At 41.3% G+C, this 23,506-nt stretch overlaps 1 protein-coding gene across 5 annotated transcripts in view; it reads left to right on the forward strand.

Moving 5' to 3' along the window:
* Nucleotides 1-23,506, forward strand: part of FIG4 (FIG4 phosphoinositide 5-phosphatase) — a 260,535-nt gene that overhangs the window by 107,034 nt on the left and 129,995 nt on the right. For all 5 annotated transcript variants that reach the window (XM_066607721.1, XM_066607713.1, XM_066607706.1 and 2 more), the window contains 4 exons: nucleotides 8,902-9,035; nucleotides 11,662-11,778; nucleotides 12,284-12,329; nucleotides 17,917-18,065. In XM_066607721.1, the coding sequence (XP_066463818.1) occupies nucleotides 8,902-9,035; nucleotides 11,662-11,778; nucleotides 12,284-12,329; nucleotides 17,917-18,065 (446 nt within the window). The remainder of the gene's footprint in view (nucleotides 1-8,901; nucleotides 9,036-11,661; nucleotides 11,779-12,283; nucleotides 12,330-17,916; nucleotides 18,066-23,506) is intronic.

Below are 23,506 nucleotides of genomic sequence, written 5' to 3' on the forward strand. Positions count from 1 at the left end.
AGCAGTCACATGTACTGGCCAGCAGCAACCAGGAAGGACAGAGGGGTTGTGAAGCTATTTTAATAAATAGGAAAACCCCTTTAAGGAGCAGCTAGACAGATCAGCAGTTGCTCTGCCTGTGGGACTAGAGGAGAGAAACCAAGACATACAGTGCTAATAAAATATGATATAACAGACCCTGGGGTAAAGGTAAATGTCAAATCCTATAGGATTCCTGAAGCTTGATGAGAGGCAATCTCCAAAGAAATGAGTTATGGCTACTTGACGAGTCTCATTGCAAGTCGTCGAGCCCTATTGAGATAATTCCAAAGCCTGATGGTACTAGAACGTGAATATGCCATTTGCACTACATTGGGACCCTGTGTCCTTCCAGAAACTAATGGACAGAATCTTAAGACCCAACCGACACTATGCTTCTGACCAGGGATGTAACTAAAGGCTCTCAGGGGCCTGGGTGCAAAATTTAGCTGCCCCCCACCCCCTTCTATTTGTACCTGTACCAATACCGTAACCGTGTTGCATACATCTGCAAAATGAATTTACATACATGATCTAGCACCCTACCGTAAGCTTTCCAAACATGACTAATTTCCTGGACTATGTGAAAATCTGTCTATAGGCCCTTAGGCCGCTTTCACACAACCAAAAAAATCGCACACAATCTGTGTGTTGCGAGACGCACAAATCTCACCCGAATATGAACCCCATTCTTTTGAATAGGGTCATACACATGAGCAACTTTTTTTTCCCCCTGCATTGCAGCAAAATATTTTGGTATGTCCTATCTTTAGGCGTTCCCTAGAAATGCTTTATATTACCCATTGTTTTCATTGGGGCCGACACAGCATCACACGGCGTACAAGGTGCATGCGGGTGCAATGCGAGCAAGGTTTACTCATTTAAAACAATGGGAAAAACTCTACGATCCTCCACCGCGGCTAAAAGCATCTCTACATCTCCAAAGTGATGCGGGCTCATTTTAATACAAAAACGCCTCGCATCCCGCGGGGACATCGTACGCTAGTGAGTGTGATATCGGGCCGAGTTTCACAGCCCAATATCAGACTCTCTCTTTTGAAATTAGCCTTAGGCTCATGTTTTTTGTTGCATTTTTGAAACACAATTAAAATCACATAAGAAAACTACATGCATTTTTAAGAATCTGCATGCACTATTAAAAACCGCATGTGAATTTTAAGAATACATGCGTTTTTTGTCTGTTTTTTTTTAAACTGCTTGCAGGTTTTTTATGCGTTTATTGATTGTATGCAAGGGCTCAATACATGGGCTTGGGAGTACAACACTGAGTCTCGGAAGAGCAGGCAGAGATCGTGTAGGGTCTGCGATAGGCACTGCAAATGCATGGGATTATGATGTCACAGCGGCATGCTCCATATCTTTATATACAGGAGGAAGTACATACATCTCCTGTATACAGTGATATTGACCATGCTGTTGTAAGATCAGTTTCACACCTGCGTCAAAACCTCTGGCCGGAGATTACGTCACAGATGCAGCTCAAAATACCAGAAGAAAAAGCGCTGCATGCAGGGGTTCCCTTTCCTGCTCCCTGAACGAAACAGAAATGCAGAATCCCTAGTGCACCCAAAACTGGGTATCTCCTTAATATAATTATATATGTACAGCTGGTATAAGCTATACATCCTGTATATAATGATATCAGCCATGCTGATATAAACTTGGGCAGGTTATACCAACATGGTCTATACCATATACAGGATGTATAACTTATACCAGCTGTACATGTATAATTATATTAAGGAGATACCCAGGTTATACCAGCTTACTCCATATAACTATATACAGGACAGGTACATCCCCCTGTATACAGTGATATGGAGCATGCTGATATAACCTGGAGATCTCTTGTATATAGTTATAAATGTACAGCTGGAATAATTATATACCGGCTAAACGTATTTGACTACATACAGTACTTATCCCTGTATGTACTCCTCTGATCTCCTCCTCTGCTCTCCTTCCCCAGTCTCCTTCGCTCACTGAAATATCAGTGCACTGCCGGCTGGATCCAATCACAACTGCAGTCTCTCAATGGAGGAAGCACGCACCTGGGGAGTCTGGAACCTGTAATTGGCTGCCGCCTCCCCTGTTAACGGCCCTCCCCTCTTTATGAGTGGTGGTCCGTGGCAGTCAGACTGTATCTGACATGTGGCCCGCGGGCCACAGCGATGAGACAGTATCTGTCAGGGAGTCTATGGGTCCCCATTTGCTAAGGGGCCCAGTCGCCATTGTGTACTAGCAGTACTCCAGTGCTTCTGCCTATTTGGATGAAATATTTAAATTGGGCTGGGAGATTCACCTAGGCAAAGTACAGGCAGTGATTGATGACCTGAGGACCACACTGTTGACCGTAAACCCCAAGAAATGTTGCATTAGAATGGAGGAAGCTAAATATCTTTGGTACATAATTGAGAGAGGAGTAGTCAAGCCACAGCTTGACATGGTCAAAGCAATCCTGGATTGGCCCCAACCAGTTAGTAAAAGGCCGTTGAGGGCCTTTTTGTCAATCGCCGGCTACTATATACAGTTTATACCCAATTTTGCAGATATAGCATCCTCCTTAGGGGAGACTTCACACGAGCGTGTTTTTGCACGTACATAGGTGCATACATAGGTGCGCACCCATGTACGTGCAAAAACACACATGAATGCAGGTCCGTGCATTGTTTTCAATGGAGCCGCGGCTGCTAGTCACTTAATTCTGAGCATTGTATCGCACGTTTCGCAGCAAATGTGGTTTCATAGGAGGCCTTTCTTAACTATGCTACTTTGTGTTATTTCACTGTTAAGTGGTTGAGAATATCACTAGCACTCATTATAAGTATCTTTCAAACTCTTTATTAATCTCTTTTCTTACACAAGCTTCTGAAACTGGTGTTACTAAATAATACTGCAGTGTTAATTTACCGATCAAAAGTATCAATCCCTCCTTTGCGTAAGGCCTCTTTCACACAGACAACAGCGATTTTGTCACAAGAAAATTGCTGCAAAATCACGCCTTTGTTCCCGCGATTGTTCAGCGTGTCACTGCTTTTTAGTGAGAATAAACTTGCATCGCAGCCGCTTGTGATTAAGTCGCGCATTTTTTTAACGCGAAAGTCAATAGAACATTCTAAAAGCGCATCGCATTAAACAAAAAAAGTTTGTGGGATGCGATAAACAAGGAGGCTCCATGGGAAAACATGGGCTACAAAAAACTCGTGAATTGCGATGAGATAAAGCATGCTGCTTTTTTTTCTCGCAAGATGGCATCAGAGAAAACATTGCTAATGTGAAGGAACCCATTGGAAAGCCATCAGAATCCATCAGAATCATGTTAGGTGTCTATGTAGCAAAATTAAATGCTAGTATTTATTTGGTTCATGCAGAATGTAGGAAGAAAGTGCAGAATTCTGTTATACTCGTACATGGAACAAGATGATGGAAGAATAGTGAAAGGCTTATTGCAGAAAGCGAAAAGGAAGTACTGCAAATTCTCATAAAAATTATGGCATGAGTCCGAGAGACTCCGCTGAGGGGTTCTTGAGTTAACTGATCTTACTAGAAAAAAAGAGTTGGCTATGATAAAATGGAGTTCAGAAGCTGAAAAAGGAAACATTAAAATTGGCTATTTGTTTTAGTCCAGTATTGTAACCCCTGATTTTCAAAAAGGTTTTTGGTACAGACTGACGCCTCTGACACAGGTATCAGAGCCGTTTTATCACAAACTACTAATGAATAAGAGTACCCAGTGCTCTACTTGAGTAGGAAATTAAATAAGCATGAAAAAATGATTCTTTGATGAAAAAAAGAATACTTAGCCATAAAGTGGGCCCTCGCATCCGTTAACCCCTTAAGGACCAGGCTGTTTTGTACCTAAAGGACCAGACATTTTTTAGGGAGTTTACCCATGTGGTGGTTTTACTGCCCTATTTTTTTTTCCCTTCAACTACAAAAATTATTTTTGCTGTGTTTTTTTTCCTTGACAATTTAAGGCAATTTTTTTAAATATCTTTTTTTCCGCTGACTTTTTTTCTTGTTGGTCCCAAAAGAAGCAAGAGACATTAAAGATCCGTCTAGTATAGGTGTGAAAGGCAGTGGAATGAATATTGATGAGCTCTGTTTGGCCGAAAATACACTTAATCATCTGCCTAATCCCACTCAACTTTCCCCAGACCAGAAAGATGGCAGATTGACACGGAAAGATGGGTGACCAGTATTATTTCATGACACCTCCACCGTTGAGAAGATGGTATGATAGGTTGGTTCGCAGATCACCTCCTAAATCCATCTCTGCTGCCTCACTCTGATTGGATAATCTATCAGTGTTACCATGCTCGCTGCCCTTGTTCTGGATAGTTAAATTATACTGCTGCACAACCAGACTCCAGCATTGCAATATGCCGTTTGAGCAAAGGTTGGCTAGGTAGTGAACTCCAGGGCTCAGAGTGCATCTGGTACTGGCGATGTGTCTTTTCAAAACGCCTTAGAAAAGTTTCCAGGTCCCCATCCTCTTCCATCACCGGGAAATGTTCTGCCATTGGTTAAAGGGTGTTGGGTCACTGGGCATGTCTGTGGGGTGGGATGCTGCATCTAACTGCAGCTGGTAATTACGCTCTGCTTGGCATTCTGCAGCCTCTCGGTCTCTGTGACGCTCTGCAGCCCCTGCTTGTTGCAATTGGAGAATAAACTGCAGGCTCATAGGGTCCTCTTCACAGACCATTCCAAGTTATCCTGAGAGCTGGTGCTGAATCTATCTCCTGGAGAGCTTGTTCCAGGATCAGGATCAGGGTCTACTTCTGCTCTCTCCTGGGCGCAACTGGATTTCAGGGGACGCTGATCTACATTGTGCTCCAAGAGCAAGTATACCATTTCTTCCTTGGTCTTGTCCAAAGAGTCAAGGTCTTTCAACTTACAGAAAGTAGCCAGAGACCCATTTCTATGTTTCCCGTATGTGGCTACCATTTTCATAACCACTTGCCAAACAAGATAGGACAGAAAAAACAAGAGGGAGGGAGTTTCTGGAAGTACTGTACACAAATAAACACTGAGTACCTGCTTGTAAAACTGCAGTAATCCTCACAAGAAACTGCCAGATTTTTAGTGTGCGGAACAGTTACTTAAGCCTGGCATGAACGTTTTAAGTATCCTGCTGCTGCTGCCACGATTTAGTCACAGGGTTTCATGGGCGCGACAGTTACGAGGGGCAGACCACATAGTTGACTTAGGCCTTCTGCACACGGGCGTATTTGCATTGCGGAGTCCGCAGTGGGCATCCGCCTTCGGACTCCGCAGCAAATACAGCCCATAGTAGTCAATGGTAAAATGCCATTTCATTTCCATGAGCGGAAATTGATTTCGATTTTCAAAATTAAAGTCAATGAAAGCCGACTGTCTCTCAGCACTTCCACAGTGAGCATTGCGGAAGTATCGCAGGATCCGCGTCACTCCAGAGCGCTGGCGGCTGCTGCGCATGCGCGACGGGGTGCCGGACTGCACATCCACAGCGCTGTGCAGTGCCGCCGGACAGGTACGCAGGGGTCACCGGCCAGGCACTAGGATGAACTCCGCTGCAGGGAAACCCGCATCTGTGATCTGTCCTGCCCGTGTGCAGCAGGCCTTATTTCCAGCTCCCCAAAACCTGCACTTGTGCAAGATGGAGCCCAAACCGCACCCTGCGTGGCCTGGCACGCTCCAACACACTTAGCTGAAATAAGTTTGAGTTCTTTATGTGTAACTCAAAGGTTTTACTGAAATCCAGATAGGTGATATTCACGAAATTTAACGCAGTGTCTAATGTAGCATTTTAGCAGAAAGCTAGGAAAATTACCAGCTAAATTTATAGTAGTTTCATGTATCCTCCTTAGGGACAATTTATAAGTGGTATCGCAATACCTGGAGATTGGATTAATATCAATTTTCCATCCAATAAAATCTGCTGAGAATATGTAATGAATTCAACCACACTAATGTTCGTGCATCCCCACCTAGTCATTTATGACTGTTTCTCGAAATTAGTCGTCTTAATTTCATGCACAACTTTCTCCATTGTCATAGCAACTGTCTATGCAGGGATTTCTCAAGGGATTAAGATTCTTTGAAATGCTTATAATCATTTACATTTTAGCATTAGACTTCCAACTGGTGAAGAATAATATCTGAACGTACTAATGAGTTAAAGGCATTGTAGTGCCAATATTCAGTATTAGGAATGTTTTCTAGTTCATTAACCCCTTACTCTTACAGGTTTTTATTTTCATCCTATGATTTTCTGAAAGTGGGGATGGAAAAGTTAAGTGTTTTATTTTCTTGGCAACATAACTACATGAAGGCTTGTTTATTGCATTGATAAGTTGTATTTTTCAATGGTACCATTTAACGTACCATATCTTGTATTGGAAAGCAGTTTTGCCTTTTGATAGGGGGTTTGTTTTTACAGCGTTTATGGTGCAGTAATTTATATATATAATGTACAGTGTTTCCCCCCAAATAAGACACTGTCTTATATTAATTTTTGCCCCAACAGAGACACAGTGTTTTATTTTCAGGGGGTGTCTTAATACTTGGTGGTGCCGTCCCCATCCCTCTTGCTGCTCTCCAGACACTGCGGTAATCTTCCCTGTCGTCCGTAGCGCTGAAAGAGCATTCTCTTCCTGGTAACATGGGTTGCACGAGAGCAAGAGTCTGATGTAATTGGCTCACGGCCGCAGCCTGTGTCAATCACAGCCAGCGCTTCTGGAGAGTAGCGAGAGGGAGGGGAACGGCACATGTGGGGTGAGTAGTATTATTTTTTTTTCATGTAGTGTATGTAGCTAGGGATTATCTTCGGGGGAGGGCCTATATTTCAAGTGCGCATAGAAATTTTTTTTTATTTTTCCAGTAATAGTCCCAGTATGAGGGCTTGTTTTTTCTTTGGTGATTATGTAGTTTCTGTTGGTACCATTTTGGGGGTATATACAATTTTTTTTGATAATTTTTTATTCAATTTTCTTCTTGAAGATAGCGTGACCAAAAAAATGCAATTTTGGCATTCCATTTTTTGATGGCAGGATAAAGGTGATCTTTTACTAAATTGGACTTTTATACAGACCCAGCAATACCAGTTTTTTTGGGGTGGGTTTCTCGGTGAAACAACTTGGAAATGTTTTTGTTTTTTTTTAACTTTTATTATTTTTTAATGTATTAATAACTGAGCAATAACAGCGATAATACCAACAGTGGGGGCAGTTTATATGATCTGGGAGGCCATTGCATATGGTAGTCAGTGAAGAATTGTGCAGTAAATATCTATATTTGTAGATGACACAACTATGTAAATATATTAACACAAGAGAGGACACAAGGAGATTTCAAGAGGATCTGGATAAGTTGGTGGATTGGGCAAAAAAATGTCCAATTAGCATTTAACACTGATAAATATAAGGCTATGCACATGGGCAGAGAAATAAGTGTCACCATTACACACTAAATGGGAAACCACTGGGGCACACTGACATGGCAAAGGACTTGGGGATTTTAGTCAACTATAAGCTTAACTGGAGCTACCAGTGTCAGACAGCTGCTGCCAAGGCAAATAGAATCATGGGGGAAATCAAAAGAGGTTTAGGGGTACATGAGGAGGACATTGTTCTTCCTCTTTACCAGTCACTGGTCAGACCACACATGGAATGTTGTTTTACAGTTTGTGGCACCGGTACTCAAGAAGGACATATCAGATCTTGAGCAGATAAAAAGGCGGGTAGCTAAAGTAATAAACGGAATGGGCGGACTACAATATCTAGAGAGGTTATCAAAATTGGGATTATTTAGTTTAGAAAACAAGACTGCTAAGGGGCGACCTAATAACTATGTATAAATATATCAGGGGACAATATAGATATCTCTCCCATGATCTGTTTATATACAGGACTGTGACTGTAACAAGGGGGCATCCTCTACGTCTAGAGGAAAGAAGGTTTCTAAACATACACAGAAGGGGGTTCTTTACTGTAATAGCAGTGAGACTGTGGAACTCTGCCTGAGGACGCGGTCATGACAAATTCGATTAAAGGTATTCAAGTGGGACCTGGACATCCGTCTTGAGCATTATATTATGTTATAATCACTAATTATTTCAGAAGGGTCGGTGATCCAGGGATTATTCCAATTATTAGATTGAAGTCGGGAAGGAATTTTTTCCCCCTTAAATGGAGAAAATTGACTTCTACCGCATTGGAATGTTTTTTGCCTTTCCCTGGATCAATATTGGAGGGTAATAGACTAAACTGGATGGACACATCTTTTTTCGGCCTTACATACTATGATACCCCTAGTAGTGGTACGAGGTACAATGACAGCTCAGCGATTATGTTCAGGACATCCTGCAGCCACATGTGTTCCTCTCATGACAGGACTTTCAAGAGACATTTCCCAGCAGGATAATGCTCGGCCGCACACACAAGGGTGTCACAGGAATGCCTCCACAACATTGTCACATTTCCATAGCTGCCTGGTTACCAGATTTATCACCAAAAGAAAATGTATGATATCATCTGGGACGCCAACTTCGACAGCCTATGAGTTTGCACAGTCTAGAGGGTCGGCTACAGCAAATGTGGACTGATATGCCATAGGATACCATACAGAACCTGTATGCCTCCATGCCTGCTTCTAACACGTTGCGTCCAACTAGAGGCTGCCCAACAGGGTACTAGAGTCTCTCTTTAAGAATTCAGTTTTCTGCAGTAAAGTTACCTTTTTGCTCTCATATTGTAATCACTTACTTATATGATTGTTACAATCACACAAAGAAAGTGTCATTTGATTCAGACAACTCCTTCTAGGTGCATGATTTTTTTTTTTACAATGTGTGTATAATTATATAATTTTTTTATAACCTAGGAACGGGAAAAGAGACGACATGAGAGGATCCTCAGCGATGAATTGGTTGCTGCTGTTACCTATTTAAACCAGTTTATACCACCTGATCGTAGCATTGTGTACATTCCCTGGGATATGGCAAAGTATACTAAAAGGTATAGTACTATGTTCGGATTTAGTCCACAGATCCTGCTGCATGATGTACATACTTCAAGTAATGGCCCACCCCAGTAGAAACCAGTTAGTAGTATGTAGTAGGAGCTGAAAGAAGGAAGATTGATGCGTTTGAGCTGTGGTGCTGGTGAAAGCTGCTACGTATACCCTGGACAGCAAGAGTGCAAACAGAGAAGTCCTGAATCATATAGGACCTGATATATCATTGAAGGGCAAGATGACCAGACTCACGGATTTTGGCCATGTAATGCGAGCAGAGTCACTAGAAACATCTATAATGCTTGGATAGATCAGTGGCAAGAGAGACCTGGCCACCAAAGAACACGATGACTGATACTGTCAGAGCTGATACTGGCATGGATATCACACAACTGAAAGAAGCAGTGCAAAACCGAAAAACATGGAGGAAGCTCGCCTTTAGGGTTGCCGAGGTTATGAATGAATAAACTGCTAGCAACAACAGTAGGTTGTTAGCATACCATAGTGCTGTAAGCTGTGTGGACATAAAAGTGCAATTATTCTATTGATGGGCAGCGATTTCAGATGCATCCCCACTTTAAAACAACAGATCCACTGCTTACAAACATCGGTAATATTAATACGTCTGTGGACTTGAGACCTTACTTTTTCGGTGCCTATTAAGTTAAGTTAAAGTTTGATGAAACTGTGTAGTTAGCTGTAAATTTAAAGTGGAAATCATATCTAATATCTAGCATTAATATCTACAAGTCAAGGAAACTGGGACTGCACTTTTAGGGCTCCTGCACACTTGCGTTTTTCTTGCGTGTTTTTTTCCCGATTCAAATCTTTTTTATTGAATACATTTTTCTTGCGTCTCAAGACACTTTTGGTACACAAACAGTCCAAACACACAGACCATAACAAATCTCCCCAGTAAACAAGACCCAATAGTCTCTCCTGCAGTGTCTCAGCTCATCGTATAAAGTTCCTTGGATTTTTCGCAATCACTGAGGGGCACTTCACAGACCACACAGCTCAACGTCACCTAGAATGTAAGGGTTAGCATTTCCATGACATAGTTGTCTCATTGGACATTATCCTCTAGTCAGGTCATTTTCAAAAAGACGGAAGGCATGCAGCCATTTGAACCAAACACTGTAATATTTTTGTGGTGTTTTTCTTTTATAATAAATGCTTTTTTCCCACATTAGGATTTGAGTGATTTTTTTTCTTACCTCACCCAGATCAGGGGGAGCTTTGTCTAGCCAATGTTGTGCTATCAGTTTCCTGGCTAGATATAGTATCCTAGCTACTGCTAGCTTTTCATTTTCTTTCCAGGGGCACATCATTCACATATCCTAAGATTACATACCAGTGGTGTAAATTCCACTTGAATTTCATACACAGCATGGATCAGACTGCACACCTCGGTCCAATATCTCTGCAGCTTAGGACAACGCCACATCATGTGTATAAGGTCTGCTCTGTGGATCTTGCATCCGTTACACAAGGGGCTATCCTTCACGCCTATATTGTATAGAAACGCTGGAGTGCGGTACACCCTATGCAATAAATATATTTGTGATAGTCTATGAGACTCACTCAAGGACAGTTTGGGGGTCATCTGTAATACTTCTGCCCACAAGGATTCTTCAATAGGGCCAATATCTTCCTCCCACTTGCTCCTCGTCGCTAGAGGATAGCGCAGATTTATCTGGCTCTGTATACTGGAATATACACAGGATATCTTCCCCTTAGTATTAGTTGTACCTCCTATTGCGCGTTTTTTTCACACGATATCACTGTGTTTCTTTAACGCGAATATCAGTTGGACTTGGAGTTAGAAACAGATCGCACAAAAATCACAAAGCACAAACTTGCAATGCGTTTTTAACATTAGAAAGTCCCAATGACATTCGTGTTAAAAAACTGCAGCGATATTGCGTGAAAAAACATGCAAACAAAAATGCAAGTGTGGAAGAGACCTTATAATTATGCGTTACTTTGTGCACACACTGACAAAGAAAGTCAGTCTAAGGATCTGCTGTACACATTAAGGATGTGCTGGTAGCTTCTATATCTTGCTATTTCGGAAACCATAGTTTATCAAGTCAACTTATATAATGTATTTAAAAGCTTCCCATTGAGTAGGAAGGGGATTCAAAATTGCTTGTTGGAAAAAAAAGTAAAGTCTGCCTTCACATAATCTTGTGATTATGCGAATCTTCAATATTAGGATGAAAGGTGCACTGTACATCTACTAATTGTATTATGTAAGCTATTTAATTGGTGAGAAGTAATGGCGAAGGCTTTTGTGAAGAATAACCCATGGAGAGGTTTAGCCATGGCTTGAACCCCACCTGGGCAAAGTTTCACCATTGAAGCAAGAATCTTTTACAGATAGACATGTGATGTAGGCCTGCCAGGTTCTTTATCTCCACTGTATAAAATGTCCCTTGCTGATGGAATGTGTAGTTAATATTATTATGACGCACTGTTATACCTAGAATTATTACTTCTACACCTTTCCAGTTTGTTTTCTGCCTACACTTCCAAGTGTTACATTTCTGTGTGTTTGGAATAACATCTGCTTGTTTTACATACACAGTATCCATAACCCAACTTATTTGAGTTCCTTTTTTTCAGCAAACTTTGTAACGTCCTGGATCGACTCAATGTTATTGCTGAGAACGTTGTCAAGAGAACAGGATTCTTTGTGAATCGACCGGATGCATACTGCAGTATCTTGAGGCCTGATGAAAAGTAAGAATTTTTCATCTGGATTTAGTTATTACGAAGTGACATTCAATCAATGTTTCCTCATTCGAATAAGTCATAATTTATAAGCAAAATGCTAACTAGACGTTTTCAGATAATTAGTTCCATTTTATATATTACATTTTGACGCAAATTAAAACTTAGATATGCTGTGAACTTTTCTTCTGTGGCTTTTCTTTTCTGTGTCAGCCAGTTTTGCTCTTAACCACTTCTCCCCTTTGTATCTTTTCCACAAAGTAGGGCTGTCACTGGGATTGCTTTTTGCATCTACACTTTTGCCAGTGTTATCCAACCGTAACTCTTGTAGATTGTGGATATAAAAGACAAACAGTGCTATCAATTATTTCTACCTTTTAGGAACATTCATTGGCCTTGCCTCATCAACTTGTACTAGTGGTCATTCTTGAGAAATGCTGTATGAATTGTACTTACACATTGTTTTCCATTAACAATATAATTGAGTAAACCGTGGTACTGTCATGTATTCTAGGTGGCATGACCTGGGAGGAGTGGTTGGACCTTCTGGGCGCTTACAGGTACAGTGGGCGTTTGTTTGTACTTATGTGTTATAAACTGTATTGTGCATGTCACCATTGTAACTCTTGGGCTGCATGTTTTTTGTTTACATAACTCTGTATACTATTCTTAGATGGTTTTGGACCGCTCTGTTCTTCATACCCCGCCTGTGTTCAGCGAGCAGGATACAGCTGAAACAATGGTATCAGCTTTATCCCGCTGTGAATCCCTTATGAGGCTGATAGTTCTCATTCAGCATTCTGAAAGACGATGATCAGTGACTGGTTAACGAAAACTGCACAATGTCAGTGCAAGTACACACAACGATTATCACTCAAAAGACTGCTTTTGAGCGATGATCGTTGTGTCTAAATGGGCCTTAAGAGTACATGCTGTGCCACACTAGTCTCTTATCAGTCATGTCTTCTGGCAGTGTAATCCTGATAAAGGAGCTAAACCAGCTATCAAAGACTACCAAAAATTACGCCCTGTACCTTTAAATTTCACCAGCCTGAACGCTTGACACTTAGGCCTCATGTCCACGGGGAAAATCAGGCCCGCTCCGGATTCTCCATGGAGAATCCCTAGCGGGTCCCTTCTGCCCCGCGGACATGAGGGCTGAAAATAAGAATAAATCAGAATAAACTCACCTCTCGCCCGCTCCGGATCCTTCCTTCGCTGCAGCGTCATCTTCTCTGCGTCGCGGCCGGATCTTCTTTCTTCTGCCCGGCGGTTGCGCAGGATGATGTCGGTGACGTGCCCCGCGCATGCGCCGGCCCAAAGAAAAAAGATCCAGCCGCGACGGAGAGAAGATGGCGCTGCGGCGAAGAGAAGAACCGGAGCGGGTGAGTAAATTCCGATTTTTGTCTCCCGCGGATCCGGACGGCTTCCATAGGCTTCAATAGAAGCCTGCAGGAGCCGTCCCCGCGGGAGACCCGCACGAAAATGGAGCTTGTCCGGATTTTTTCATGCTCCATTTTTTTTTAAATCACTTTTATTGACCATCCGCAGGTATTTATCTACCCGCGGGTGGTCAATGCATCCCTATGGGGTGCGGATCCACGGGCAGGAGAAGAGTTAAAATTCGCTGCGGATTTTAATTCTTCTTTTGCCCGTGGACATGAGGCCTTAGGCTACCTGTCCACAGGCTTTGCTGTAGCCGCCGCCCGGGAGCAGGAGCCAGCAGACGGATCTCCTCTGTCAGCCTATCTGACAGATAAATTGAACGCAGAGAATCGCAGCAATTTGCAGCATGCTATGAATTGTCAGCCGCGAGCGGAGAATCGCAATGATTCTCTGCTCGTGATCAAGGGGGCTGGCGCTTTCCATAGCGTTGCTATGGAATGCGTGCATTGCATTCCCCGCAGCCGGATTATCGCTTCGGGGAACGCAATTCAATAACACCCGTGGACAGGCAGCCTTAATATGAAGGGTTAATTAATTCATGTTGCTTGTGCCAAATTCTGACCCTATCATCAGCATGTTGCAATCTTGGATTTGTCAGACTCTGTAATGTTCTTCCACTGCTCAGTGATCCAAATTGTTGTGCTCTTTTGTGCTCTGGAGTCTTGCCTTCCAGTTTGTTTTAGACTGCAATAATACTCAAACTGGTCATCTGCTATAATAGCTGTTCTGTGCGAAGGAACAAGGAGTTGTGCAGCCCAGCACTGTATTCAACCACAGCTTGCTGGACTTCTGTGTTTTTAACCCTTTCCTTTGAACCCTTTGAGGAGCTGATTACATTAACAGGTTCCCCTTTTGCTGGATATATTTCCTTCGTCACACCACTCTTTGAATACTCTCTACATTCTACATGTTTGGCAGTGTTTGAAATGTTTGCTCAGCCTAGTCTAGCACCAAAAATTAGACCTCATTCAAATTGGCTCAGATGTGGGTTCACACTGAAACGGATCCATGGAAAACTTGCTCACTTGATTTTATGCTGCACTTCTGAGTTACATGTGTAATTTCCATATAGAAAAGCTACAGTCATGAAAAGGAGGTATCTCTAATAAAGTGACTATTTGGTGTATATAAGGTGCCATTGGGAAGTACTTCCAGCAGTTCTCCATACATTTATGAGGAATTTCTGACCGATAGCTCAGGGGTTTTCTGCAGGGACAGAAAGAACGCTTCACATTGTCTGTTATTTGCAAGTTCACGTGAGTCTTCCACATAGGGAAGGGCAGTCTATGGAAAACAGCCTGTCACTGTTTATTACAGTCATTCCAAGTCATAAGTAGCAAAAGAGGATAAACCTTTGATACGTCCGGATCAAATGAACTCCCATTACAGAGAGCTGTATGACTGTGTGGGGAGGTGCTGATCATCTCACCAGCCTCCGTGCCCTAGCATTGTGCAGCTTGTAGTACTACTGTCTTGTTATGCTCTGTTCTCCATCCAGATCATCTGTCCCCATAGTACAACTAGGCTCCTTTTTTTAGTGGAGTTTATCTCCCTTCACCTTGTCATTTGCTTTTGATATAGCATTGTATTGTAATTAATTGCACTGCTTACCTGTTCCACCACCATCATTCTATCCCCCAATGGTAAATGAGACTACAGAAAAGCTGCATTTTTTTTACAGTGTGCAGAAGTGCGTTTTTGTGTGCGTCGGCCTGCGTTTTTACTGCTTATATTTGCGCAGTACAAACCCAGACAAGCAAGCTGATGACGACACAACTTTCCCCCCATCCTGGTCGCATAGCAACCTGCATAAAAAATGCTGTAAACCACGGTATTTCGTGTGCAATTCGTATTTACCTCATCTTTTTATGCACCCTATTCATTTCAGTGGGCAATTTATACGTAAAATACGCACTAATACACTGAAAATAAGACATGCTGTGTGTGATTTTATGTGCACAAAAACGCTACTGTGAAAGGCCCCACTGAAATACTTGGAGGTTTAGTGCCATGTATTTCGCAGCAAAAAAAATACTGTGTAGTATTTATTGGGAGCAGTTATGCTACCCCGCCTCTTAAAGAAGAGAGGCAAATGGTAAGCAGAGTTTGTGCTCCTTTATCAGAGAGATCAGTTAGCTGATCAGCTCTGGGAATGCCCCCCAGCAAGAAACTTCAATTTAGGACAGAATGCAATCCAATTATAAATCTTTCTAAATCTATGAGAAGGAAAACTCAATTGAAAAAAAAAGTGCCTCATTTTTTTATGGTGGGACTAAGTAAGATATGTGTGTGTTGATTTTTTATTCACAGAAATTTCCATAGCCTTTAAAATCTTGTGCATCCCTAAATGGTACCAGTTAAAAATCAAACCCTAGCAAAGAAAATGCCCTCAGATACCTCCATTGACAGAAAAAAAAGTATGGCTCTCAAAATATGGTGACACAAACATGGTGAAAAATGCAGGATACACGTCATATGGCCCAGATATAGTGTTGTTCCTTACAGTGGATATAAAAATTCTACCCTAATGCACTCCCCAGTACTTTGTTGATGCACTCTTTGACTTGGCAACTCTACCTTGCAAAATCGCTCCAAATCTGTCAGATTTCGAAGGCATCTCATGCCCTCTTCAGGTCACCCTACAGATCCTCCATGAGATTCAGGTCTGGGTTCTAGCTGTGCCATTCCAAACCCTTGATCATCTTTTTGCGAAACCATTGTTTTGTTGATCTGGAGATTATGCTTTAAGTCATTGTCATGCAGAAAGGTAAAATTCCTCTTCATCTTCAGCTTTTTAGCTAAGGTCTGCAGGTTTTGTACCAAAATGGGCTGATATTTGGAATTGTTCATAATTCCTTCCACCCTGACTAAAGCCCCAGTTCCAGCAGCAGAAAAACACCCCAAAGCATAATGCTGCCTCCAGCGTGCTTCACTGTGGTTATGGTGTTCTTTTGGTGATACACAGTGTTGGCTTTACAGCAAACATACCTTTTGGAATTATGGCAAAAAAGTTCAACCTTGGTCTCCTCAGAACATAACATATTCGCCCATATACTTATGGCAGAGCTTGATGTAGGTTTTGGTAAAACATAACTGGGCTTAGATGTTTTTCTTTCCATCTTGCCCCCCTAGCCCACCGCCCAGACATATGAAGAATATGGGAGATGGTTGTCACATGCAGTACACAACCAATACTTGCCAGAAATTCTTTCAGCTCCTTTTATGTTGTTGTAGGCATCTTGGCAGCCTCCTGTATCAATTTTCTTCAGTTATTTTCATAAATTTTTTAGTTTGTTTTTCAATGGGATTGTACAGATATTGGTTCATATTGAAGATGGAAATAAATCTGAAATGATTCATCTATATCAGATTTTTTTTAACATGACAAAAACCTGGCATTTTAACAGAAGTGTGTAGATGTTTTATGTTTTATATTTACTGTACTGTATGTGCACTCACATGGCAGCTTATTCTGAAAAGTTGCATAAGCTTTAACCAAATTAGAGCTAAAGTAAACATGAGCACATGTGTATATATAAAGCGCAAAAGAGTGTCTTTTGGGGAATTTATAATTCACTTTGCACCAGTATTCTTGCGGAAAAAAATGCAAATCCTACTGTGCCCCTCTTTTTACACAAACATTTATGACCTTTTATCATCTTTGCACCACTCTTACTTTATGGGGTGTATGGCAGTGCATATATTTATGTGTGTATATGTATATATAAAATGATCATTTATATGGGTCACTGAAGCAACTTGCTTTAGTCAAGTAGTTCCTTGAAAAGGTTTGCACTAGTGACAAATGGTTGCTGAATGGGTTATATAACTGACTAGAATTTGTGTCCAGGATGGATTGTGCAAATCTGAACGATAAATATTAAGTCCAAACACTGTGAGCAATTAAACAATAATTAGTTCTCTTATCGTTTGTCGTGTGGTTTAGACAATCATAAAATTCAGACATCGATCGGCCTGTGTGAACAGGCAGCGGTTAATCTATGAACCACTGCCTGTTTACTGTGAATGGACGCAGGCTACCGGAAGCTATCTCCAGCCCGCTCTGCGCCCATGCACTGAGCAATCATCGTTTCTGTGTGAAACTACAGGAGTGATAACGGCTGAGACCACTGTCCGACATTTAAGAGCATGTCATGTTTCCAGTTTTACTGCAAGGCTTAATTTAAACAGTGTTTGGGATCCCGTCGTTGGACTCTGTCTAGGGTTTCTCTCTGAAATGCTGAAAACTACATTCAGACTGGACTCTAGGTAGAATGATAGGCTCTTTTAGTAAAACGGAGACCAAATGTGCAAATTTGGTCTGCGTTTTATTACGTTTCAGTTCACGTATGGCATTTTAACTGGATGGAATGTCGTAGTCAACTACACTATTCTGTCTTTATATACTGGAAGTTATTCTTCATGTGCTAGGGTGAATTCTTATTGCCATTCACATAAAGTACCTACCCTGTTAAACTAAATGGCAACTAATTATGAATGAATGTTAGTTGACAGTCGGACAGCATAATTTCTCCAATTCAAGTATTGCTTAACAAACAGACCTTCATATTTTCACACAACAGACATAAAGGATTAAGTGCTGCCACTCAAGCATGTTTCCTTTTTGTTTTTCTTTCTCATGTGTGATATATTTTTTTTAATTATTAAGTCTTATGTGTTTCTCTTTTCTTCTCTCTTTAGACAGGTGTCCTTAGAACAAACTGCGTCGACTGCTTAGACCGAACTAATACTGCACAATTCATGGTGGGAAAGTGTGCCTTGGCATATCAGCTGTATTCCTTAGGACTGATCGATAAACCAAATTTGCAGTTTGATACAGACGCAGTTAGGTATGATAATTTTGATCCATTCATTTGTGTTTTGAGGCATTGCTATCTTAGATACATTTGATAAATAAGGTTGTACAATTATTTCTTAATAAAGTGGCTTCAAGAGGTTGTTTCAGAAAATAAAGTTCGGCCCAATCCACAACAATGGGGATAACTATCTGGTCAGTGATGGTCCAACAGCTTGGACTGCCACTGATAGTGAGAATAGGGATGTCAAAAGTCTCTGAATTCATGGAGCAGTGCTCATATGTGCGACTATTGCTTCATGCATTTTAGCGCGACTACCAGAGATGGAGAGAGATTGAACTCTGGTATCTCTGGTGGTCTCACTGAAATGAATGGAGCCACAGAGGGTATGTGTAACTACCACTCTGCTTATTCGTCAACACTTATGACGTTTTTAGGTTCAATGGGGGTCCCATTGATCATACACCACCAATCCGTAAATTAGATCCTATCCAGTAGGGCAACCGTTTAAATGGTTTGTCTAGGCATTTTCAGTCTGGGCACAATTTTGCAATAAATATATAGGTTGATGGATGCTGTGTAACTATGCACCTTCACAGATGGGACGTGTGCTTCTAAAACTAAATTTTATTTGTATAAACTTAAAATACTGGGGCTCAAACAGACAAACATATATCAGACCCCAACTAGTGGTTGTGTCCGGGAAAATAGAGCAAAGAGTAGAGATTATGTAGACCGCGAGGGTAGATTCAAGACTAGGGGTTAGTAGATGGTGGATAATCCCCTGTTGTCCCCAAATGACTGGAGACCCAAAAATATATAACACCTCTCTGGTACTACATAAATAGAGTGAAAGTCCCCTTAAGTTGGATAGTCAATTAATAAAAGAACCAAGGGAAAGATAATTGATCCCAATATATGTAACTGCCAATAGGATGGAATATTGTTAATCCGATCTCACAATACCATTGCTCCAAAACCCATTCCGATTTGCCCAAATTAGACTATAATCTTGATGATATGGTTTCGGGTAATTAAAGAGAGATAATGAATGCAATGTATTTTTAAGGTTATTCCAAATTTTGTTTGGGTTCATTATATGTAGAAACTGTGAAGGGATGTTTCTCCCTAAAGGTCAATGAAATATTGTGTTTACCACTGCTATGATGTAAAAACACAGGAAATGTGAATTTGTTGCATGTATACCCCTTTGGGGTTGTCCTTTTATTTTGGTGGTGGCTTTCATTTAATTGGATTCATTTATTTCTAACATGCAAAAGCATACAAAAATGTATACCCAGCAAAGCTACTATACCAGAGAATTCTGTCCTGTAGTAGTGTTCTATGCGACACTGTTACAATGGTAGAGAATACTGACGTATTAACAAACTAATGAAATCCATTCTGTCTATATACATCACTAGCTGGATGACCCAGCTTCACATGAGTCTATTTTGTGTTGCTGTTGATGTGTGGTTAAAAACCTAGTTTGCTACTGATATGAAGCCAAAACAATAAAGTAACGAAAAATGTCTAGGTTGCAGAAATTTTATATCTCGCCAGTGGTACTTCTAAGAGATTTTAATTAGGACAACCCCACTTCAATAGGACCCCCTGTATTAAAATAATAAATTGAACTATACTTACACTCCGCATCCTCTGCCAATGAGAGGCTGCTGTGTAACCACTCATTACTCTTGCATCAGCGCTCACATCCTGAGCTCCAAGATCCCAAGAGTTTAGGAACGTGTCACTGCAGCCATTCATTGATTGATGTCACCTGATTTCCTGTGACATCTATCACAACATTCACCAGGACCGCAGCGGGGCTGCTGCGTTGGATGGCAGCAATGCGAGAGAGTAAGTATAGTTCTCTCTATTATTTTAATGAAGGGTGTCCAATTGAAGCAGGCTTTAATATTTGCAGTTGTCTTCCGATTCTTTATGAATTTGAATATGACCATAGGGCCTAAGTTTTCATTGGTAGAAAGTAAGAAAAAAAAGTACTTCAAACCAAATGGTGTGCAAAAATGTTTAGCAGAGTAGACATCTGCAGCCAACTCACTGTTAAGGGGACATCTGCGGCCAACACGCGGCTAGGGGGGACGTCTGCGGCTGCCATGCCATTAGGAGGACATGGTTGTCTTTACTATAATACAGAATATATATAAATATAAAGAAGGGGGTTGGAGGAGTTGGGTATTTGTCCCTTTAATACTACACTGGTTCTCTCCTATATAACTGCCTGTCTATTAACAATATGGAATAGCAGTATACTATCAGGAGGACTTGTACTATCATGGCTGCTTCTTATTGTTATGTACGATAATGGGAATGTTGTGGGGGAAAAAGAGAGAAAAATGCCTGTTCTCTACACCTCTATACCCCTGAAACTGCGTGGTGCTGGAAATATCAGAAGGGAGTTTAAAAGATTACTTTAGTTGCTGGAAGTCAGGACAAAGGGATGAAGTGGCAGATTTTCAGTGCAGAGACCTCCCTCATCGGCCATGAAAAGAACAGCAGCAAGGCAACAAAACTCTCTCTGAAGACTCTAATCAAAGCACATGGGGATCCCTCTTAATGTGCATCCACCTCCCTTCCTCCCCAGCCTCTACACTGCCCTCCAAACTACAGCTGACCCCACGGGGACACACAGTGAAAGAAAGAGATCAGAACTCTCTCAGAAGATGACCCCCTCCGCTATAAAACCTTCCCACCTCCCTGAAAAAGAGAGAAACCATTATTTTAGGGTGGTTTCACATCTGCATGTGAACCTTCAGCCGGAGGTTCCGTCTTACATCCGGCTGCAAATATCGACAAAAAAAAAAAAAGAAATGCTGCCTGCAATGCTTTTTCTTCTCTCCCAGCTGGGTGAAAAGAGGAGGAACCCTATTATAGTCAATGGGGTCTGCAGGGATTCCCCTTTCCTGCTCCCTGAACGGAGCAGAAAAGCAAAATCCCCAGCGCAAGTATGAAACCACTACTAAAGGTACATTCGGAAGATAACACGCACAAAGATTTTGTCTTTGTTCTCTTTAAATTAAATCTGCATATTATTAGCTCAAATATTCGCTAGTTGGTATGTTTTTAGTTAGCCAAATTTGTTAGTGTTAATGCTCAAGCTTGAGGAAGCTTCCAAATCACACATAGCATTGAATGTGATATGAAGTCGTCTGATTTATTCATTAAGCCACAGAGGTATTCATACAAAGACATTTGAAACAAGGCTAGAAGATGCTTCACTTGTAAATGATTATAGTTTTTTCTAATTAATTTATTATCATTGGTTAATAAAAACTCAACAAGTTCAGTGACATCTCTTTAATGACAGGACTTCTCTCAGGCCAATTGAAGCTGTTTCTCATGAGACCTAAAGGCCTAGGAAAGTGGCCTTGCATTCCTGTGATAGAAACAATCATAGTATCTGAATATGCACTAAGGAAAGACAGAGAAATGAAGAAGAGCAGATTACAAGACAAGATGGAGGATAGAAAATATTCTGGCTTCTCTCACAAATCCCCCCTTTTGCGACTGTTTCCTCGTGTTACACAGCCCCCACAGTTAGCATGATTTCCATTCTCATCCCAGAAACTTGAGCTATTCACTAAAGAACGTGTTGCCTGATCTAACTTCTAGGAAGATAGACGTTCCGAAGAATTATCCATAATCCTTCCAGTTACACCCAGGTAGGGTGGCCCTGTCCCATCTGTAAGGAAGCTCTATTCTAACCCTGGGTCTGAGGGTAGGGGACTCATGTGTTCTGTGTACTGGGACAGATATAGCATAACGACACGACGCAACCATTTAGTTATGTCTGGGTTGGATTTCATTTAACAACACGAGTGGCGAATCTGTGTATTCGTGGACCCATGAACCAATTATATAAAACCCACTAAATTAGATATGCACTGAATTCAACAGCAAAGGATTATAAAACTTACCACTACACCACAAAGTATACCAAGCCAAGATGCACTGAATCAGGAATCAGAAAGCCAATCAAACCATTCCTGGTTGTTGTTTTGCCTGAGTGTCTGTACTAACCTTTTCATATCTTGAATATTTTTATGAATTGATTCCGAATTATCAGTTAGGTTGAAACAACACATACCTTCAAATTTCTCTCATCTAGGATTGAATACCATCAATTGTACCGGTGTACTGTAGAGCAGCTTTTTGAATATCTTCTATATCCAACAGTAATAAGTCAAGAGCCTGTGAGGTAGCGTTAAGTGCCCTTGCTTTATAACACGCTATACCATTTTTTGCCCTGCCATTCGTTATTGCCAGTCCCCAGATCCCCAGTTCCCCAGTATTGATGCTTCCAGAGTTATTACTTCAGTATTACTCATCACTGTTTGGGGTCTTTCACAACTTTTATACAGCTGACAGGATTCCCTTTTTGCCCTAAATCGTAGTCCGGTGTTTGATGCCTGAGAATAACCAGGTGTGACAAAGTACACAACATACTGGCATATGCCACTCTTGAGCAGCTGTAAGGTAATCTAGCACTATTGCCTGTTGGTTAGTAATAATAATTAAAGCTTGAATTGCATTAGTTTCATTAGCCAACCGTAATGGAGCTTTGATCATTTAGACAGCCTGCAGCTTCCACTAACTAACCCCTCATTTGTGGTATGAATGCACAAATAAACCATCCTGTTAGCCGTGTCCATAGACACTACATGAAGCTTACCATTTGGCATTGGTCAATTATCCGCAACTTTCTTGAAGAGTGTGTGTGTTCAGGGCTAACTATTTATGACAGAACATCATGCGGTAATGAATGTCGTCCAAAGCTCAGGACAAAGCTCCTACATTTGGGCTCAATTTTCTACCGTGCTATGTTGTCCAACCTTGAAATCTACTTTCTTTGTGTAATTTAAACAATTTAGGGATTCGCCTAGTATGTGCTTAACTCCCAGACATTGTACTCATTGATTAGGTAACCCATTGCAATCCCCCATAGGGGGCAAGTGATATGGCATAATGATCCCCAGTCCAGGAGCTATTAAGAACTGACCAGGGGTCACCGAGCCATGCTCCAACCATTACTGGGGTGTGCTCTGGTGTTTTTGTGACAACACAGGGGCACCAAGAATTTTAATAAACTACGACCTGATCTCCTCCACAGTGATAAGTATAGCCACATAGGGCATAGAGGAGGATGCTATAGGATAATGAGTACATATCCAACAGTTTTTCAATTTTCTGCATTATCAAATACTGCAGTAAGTACTTCATGATTTTTAATAGGCTGAACTGGATGGACATGTGTTTTTTTTTCGGGTTACATACTGTGATACTGTGACCAAACATATTGTCCCAATTATTTTCCCAACATATTATTCATGCCCCAAACACATGGTACCATGACCATAACTAAAAGGATATGCATGGTTCTAGCAGGTATTGATTCTTCTTTTTGGACGGAGACTTGCTTAGAGTAGCTGGCGTGGACCCAATTGTCTTCT

The sequence above is a fragment of the Eleutherodactylus coqui genome, chromosome 1 (assembly GCF_035609145.1).
Source record: "Eleutherodactylus coqui strain aEleCoq1 chromosome 1, aEleCoq1.hap1, whole genome shotgun sequence".
NCBI classification, from domain to species: domain Eukaryota; kingdom Metazoa; phylum Chordata; class Amphibia; order Anura; family Eleutherodactylidae; genus Eleutherodactylus; species Eleutherodactylus coqui.